This window comes from Solanum pennellii, chromosome 1, assembly GCF_001406875.1.
Source record: "Solanum pennellii chromosome 1, SPENNV200".
Lineage (NCBI taxonomy): Eukaryota > Viridiplantae > Streptophyta > Magnoliopsida > Solanales > Solanaceae > Solanum > Solanum pennellii.
This window is the reverse complement of record NC_028637.1, coordinates 97,945,924-97,952,049: the sequence shown is the minus strand read 5'-3', so window position 1 is coordinate 97,952,049 and position 6,126 is coordinate 97,945,924. Positions and strand designations below refer to the sequence as shown.

Here is a 6,126-nt window from a genome sequence, read left to right as displayed (position 1 = left end):
AATAAATTATTTTTCTTGTAATGTGTATTAAACTTGTATTATAAATGAATCAAAAGTAATGTAAAAAAAATATTATTACTGTAAAATGATCAAATATTAATTTATTGTAGTATATTTATGTAAATAACTTTCCACCATTTTTTTTCTTTACTTCTTGTAGATACAATTTAAATAGTAGTAGCATAAGAAGGGCCATTTGTGAAAATGTATCCAAAGTACCCGAACCCGAAAGAAACAAAATAAAACCCTAGCTAGGTTACGGTATATAAAAAAAGACGAAGAAATTACAGAAGCCTCCCAGTGCTAGAAGTTGAAGCAGACCTCTTCGCCGTCGCAGAATTCTGAGCATTTTCTCTCCACTCTCAGGTAATCTTCATACACTACAGTAAATTGGGTGTGTTTTTTCTGTGTAGGCTAATGGAAAAATGCCTTGTTTTTGTGCAGAAAGATGGCAGCATATGCAGCAATGAAGCCAACCAAGCCTGGGCTTGAGGAGCCTGCAGAGATGGTTCACAAGATTAGGATCACTCTCTCCTCCAAGAATGTTAAGAATCTCGAGAAAGGTAACCCCTTGTGCTTCTTTTATGTAATTATGTTTGTTTGTTCAATGACATTAGTATGTGATTGTTCTGTTTATGTGAAACTTATTTAGATCCGTTAGAAGGGATGGTCTTTGTTGTTATATATTAATTTAACCCCAATAACTAGGGTTTAAGTTTTTATTTTTGATCTAGACTTAACGAGTAGAATTAGTTTGTATAGTAGAGTAATGAAGCTTGTATGACTTGACTACTGTGATACTGCTAGTTCAGCTTTTATAATCTCAGATGCATTGTTCTCTAAAAAATCAACTGATTGTGCTGAGCTCAGTCGGTAGTCAACATAACAGATTTTGAAGCCTTTTGTAGTTCTGTTTCAATTTTGGATTGTTGCAAATTAAATTATTTAGTTGGCTATGGTTTTCTGTTTCCTCATTATGTGTTATGCGTCTATTATATAGGTTCCTATGGCCAATTTAGTCTCATTATTCATTATCACTGGATTTGAATTTAATGCTGAATGTAGAATTAGCTTATATCTTAAAAGATACAGATTGTGAGTTTTTTTACCATGATGAAACATGTAATATGTGCCTTAATGAGTGCTACCATTACATTTTGAAGCATTCTGTTTCAGATCTATTGCTTCAAACTTTTTTGATTGTTTACTTGTGGTTGTGTTTTCCTGTTTCATATCATTTAATAAGATGTATGCTCACTCTCTTTTGACCTGATTTGAAACTTTTAGTGTGCGCTGATTTGGTTCGTGGTGCCAAGGATAAGAGGCTCAGGGTGAAGGGACCAGTGAGAATGCCCACAAAGGTCCTTAACATCACCACTAGAAAGTCTCCTTGTGGAGAAGGTACTACTGTTCCATACATTTATTGTTTTGTACTAGAGCTTGTGTTGTCAAGAAGAACATTTAGTAGACATTTGTTTAGTTTGAACTGTTTACATTGTATGCTGGAAGGTGTACTAGTTTGTGATTTATAGGATTATGAATGAATGTGTGTTTGGATATGGGTTTGGTTGATCACTTATGTTAGGTGCTAACCACCACCATGAACAATGAAAATAGAAATTGAAAGCTTGAGCTGTGTTTGGATCAGAAGAGCTATTCATTTGATCCCCAATCAACCATATGGCAGGAATCTTCTACTCTGTTAACCCAATCCCACGAGCCACATTTCCATTACATCCACTCAGTTCAATTCAAGGGCATGTTGTTGCCTGTCTTCAATGATATTATTTTTGTTGCTGATCCCCCATCCCCCGCTAGTTTCTCTTTTTAAAAGCTCATATTCTGTCTTTGAAGCTAGCTTGCAGAATCTATGTAGTTGGTTTTACTTCATTATATTGATCTATGATATCATCAGTAATCAATTGTGTATTGTAGGAGATTTATTGTCTGAAGTTCTCCAAAATTTCTTATCCTCTTTTTTCTCTTTACTTACAGGTACAAATACATGGGACAGATTTGAGCTTCGTGTCCACAAGCGGGTGATTGACCTTTTCAGCTCACCAGATGTTGTGAAACAAATCACTTCAATCACCATTGAACCCGGTGTTGAGGTGGAGGTCACTATTGCTGAATCTTAGATCTCCAATGTCCTTAGGTAGATGAGTTGCTATTTATGTGTTCTGGTATTTTGGCCCGCAGACTTGATGTATTATAAGTTTTTTTGAATTACAATTTTGCTGTTAAAATTTTTGACTTTGATAAAAGCAAAGTGGTTTGTTTAATTGATTGCAACTTTCATGAATTCCAAGGGTGTGCCAACTACTAATTTTGATACTGGCAAATTGATTTCTTTAATACCTTGAATTTCCAAATGATAATGAACATGACCAATAGTAAGCATGCAGGCATTAACCCCTATCTCTGCCTCTCGTGATAGGTGTAATTCTTGCATGCTTACTCTTCTCTACTTGTGGCTAAGTTGCTAATGTGTTTTAATGACATTTTGGGCGATCAAAGTAATATTTGATTGTGGGTGTCCCAACAAAATCTTTGGATATAAAAGTTCATCTTTCTTTAACAACCAGAATAAAAATTCTCAGATATGATCTACTCATTTTGTGTAGAATCTGAATTTTGACTGTTCCTAGAATTATGTTAAATCTTGAAGCGGGACACGAGTAGTGATGACTGAATTGAAACTCTGAACTGCAACTCAAAACGTGGGTATGTGGAGTAGTTCAGGTAATATAATTTTAGGATGAATAATTATATAGAATATACCACAACTGTTATTAAATTTGATAAAGGTAAAAGTTGATCTAATTTGGAAAAAAACATTTATGTATTTTAACTAAATTACGAATCCCAAGATTATAAGCGTCAACTCTCAACGATATTATTTGCACGAGTCCTTCCGCTTCAAGTAACACATAATAAGATAGTTTGCATAAGGATCAGAGATGTAATTGTGTGTGTCTGTAAACAAGGCATAACAAATAATAGAAAAAGTGCAATACGTAGCATAATTTAATGTGATAAGCACCAGAAACAAGACCTCTTTTATCTTAATTTGTGATCTTCATATACTGCATCTTCTCGATGAGCTGAAGTTGTGCTGTGTGTAACCGCCTCTCCGCAGAAACAACTAAAAGAAAAATTAAAATTTGGAATTATTTGAGGGCGAAACACTGGCAGATCCAATATAAACGAGGAAAAATAAATTAAAAGTGACAAGAGGCAGGAGTAGGGGTGGAGGGGGCAAGTGAAAGAATATAGGCAAACAAATTTGTCACTCCCATTGAATAGCAAAGGCCCATTCAAAATACTGGCAACAGGCACCTCTAGCAGCAGTCCAATTCCCACACCCGAAGAAGAGGTTTCCTTGCTTTGGACCTGGTTTTCGGAACATCCCTTTGCTGCTCCTTACTCCACAGAAACAGTAGGGCTGATTTTGCAATACTGGACAAGGCACGTCTCTCATCTTTTGAGGTTGATAAGAAGGAAATGATGGGTGATCTGGGGGCAGCTTCCATGATCACTAGTTTCTGATTCAGAATAAGTTCAAGGGAAAAAACTGTAATTAAGTAAGATATATGAAATGAAAACCATGCCATTGAAGTTCAAAACCCATAATTTCTGATTCAGACACAAATGTAGTTCAAAATTTTTCATTCAGTTTTGGCGACTAATTTTCTTACATTAATTTTTTATACTGCCCTCTTTGAACTGCTGCCTAAGTTGGGAGACACATCCAATCTGCACTACACATAGCTTCAGGTCTTTGGTGACACTGATTTGTCATGTTCAAAGATCTCGAACCCCAGTGTTCAATATAGGTTACTTTTTAGTCTTTTCACTTGCGAGTCCATTCAGAGTGAATTAAAGTGTTCTTTGCATTCTATTGAACAACATCAACAAGGTGCCATTCATAAACCCAGACCAAGAGCCAGATAGTTGGTGTGAGAAAGAAGGTAGAAGATAAACTATTGTGAGAAATATATGGTAAAAATATTATTGAATTGTTTATCTAAATTGTTACATTTAGACCTTATTTCTATACACTACATTAGAATACTTTTGTAACTAGGATTTCTATTCTTATTCTTATTCCTATTTTAAGTAGGAAATACTTATTTCTATTCTAACAGCTATTAGATAAATTTTGACTTACTTGAAGATGAATATTATAGAGAGGCCCAGAGATGACGTAGTCTGAATTAAATAATTGATGGAGATTACAAATGCAGAAACTGAGATTTATGTGAGAAGGATAAGTTCATGGGTACAGTCTTACTATTTCTTGGCAGTCTTGCTCTTCTCCAGACCATGAGTCTTATACTTGAATATGAAAGCACTATATACTTGAGGGATTTATTATAACTACTTTTTCTTTTAATTCTGTACTATTAATTCTTCAGGTATTTGTTGTAAGTAGTGCTAACAATTTAAGCTCTTCATTGATCGCACAAATAGTCTATTAAATATTGGTTGAAAGAGTTATTTTTAAATATGAATAATATTTGGGCTTATATCCATATTTTACCCATTAAAATATATGCGGGTATATTATGGATATTTCAAGTTTTCTCCAAATTTTAAAAAAACTTTATGTTGTCTACTTTTAGAACAGTTTGTTTTTAGAAAAATGTTTTCAACTTCAGTTTATCCCTACCATCGTCCCCCATCCTCCTACCAACCCCCACCCCCATCTAAAAAAAATTAAGTTTGTTTTTACCCAATCCATTTTTGTCCATATCAAATATGGCCGAGTTAAATGATTACCCATTTTCAATCCGCCCACATTTGACCTAACCCACCCATTTACCACCACTAGTTGTAAGCGTAAACCCTAGACATTTTGTTCAACAAGTGTAGACTCTACACATATGAGCTTCACAGGAATAACTAGTCACAAAAGAGGCGAATTCTTGTGGTAGACTGACAGCCCGTTACTAATCAAATTAGAATGGAGCTGAATTGATACAGAGAATGCATGTACTCATACTCCAACTAGTTTGGGGTTGAGTTTTCATCAAAAGTGTTCTTCCCACAGGGGTGAGAACCCGTAGATGTTCTATCATATGAGCACACCTAATCTTTCACACTCTCACCTAAAGACAAGTATTCCCAATACCACTGTTCATTTGATAGTTTGGTGATCAAACATAAATGATACACCTTCTAGGCAGGTGTAATAAGGATATTTGTTCTCGTGCCATCTGGAAGAGCTAATTTATGGGTGTGATTTCAAGTCTTCATTATTAAATGTTAATAAATTCTCAATGCAATATGTTACTCGTTCTTTTTCAGTTTATGAAAACACTCTCGACAGATTTCACCTATGTGATGTGTGGAAGTAGGTCACTTCCTACGAGAATCATGCTTATTCTCAAATGTATTCATGAAATCGGGATAGCACATGACCATAGTATGCTGGCTTTAAAAGTTCATGTCAACGCCTTGATTATTATGTGTGAGCAGTGATATTTTATTTCTCTTAAGCCGTCATAGTTCAAGTCTAAGACCACTACGACTCTGGAGTAAAAATTATTGTTTCATTAAGTGAAAGTTCAATGCAGAGCACACATTCATTATGCATAGTAGTCTTCCTTCAACTGATGGACTCTCTTTTCTAATATTAAAATGAGTGGGGGATTGTTAGTATTCTGGACATTTTAATATTTTTTAGTTATTAATTTGTCTCTTAATACCCCTACAATTAAGTGTATTATCTACTGACCATTGAGGACTTTTCATATATGATCGTTGATGTGACTAACTATTGCATTATTCCATTAGAAATTAGAGTCACATGCATTTCAGTTTTGCAACAGATGCAAATGCCATTGATGGAATTAGTGCCTACTTGATTGTCACTCATTATTCTTCCTCCATTACTTTCTGTAACCTATGTAACTCCTAGGTCATTTATCTTCATTATTTACTACACCATTTATCTTTCTATTCATTACTCGGAAGACTTCTTCTAGTATAAATAGTGGTGGTCTTAATTTGGTTTGGAACACACAACACACAAGAGAAAAACATAGAGCGAAAGAGTTAGTCAAAAAGAGAATTCTTATTAGTTGAAGGGAGGTGTTCTTTTTTGTGGAGCTTTGGACTCAA

General features: G+C 34.7%; 1 protein-coding gene across 1 annotated transcript; it reads left to right on the top strand.

Annotated features, from left to right (window-relative positions):
• Window positions 1-214: 214 nt before the first annotated feature.
• LOC107010353 (40S ribosomal protein S20-2) lies at window positions 215-2,302 on the top strand. The gene is made up of 4 exons (XM_015209667.2): window positions 215-366; window positions 445-563; window positions 1,288-1,401; window positions 1,996-2,302. The coding sequence occupies exons 2-4, from the start codon at window positions 449-451 to the stop codon at window positions 2,136-2,138; spliced, it is 372 nt and encodes a 123-aa protein (XP_015065153.1). The 5' UTR covers window positions 215-366; window positions 445-448; the 3' UTR covers window positions 2,139-2,302.
• Window positions 2,303-6,126: the final 3,824 nt, after the last annotated feature.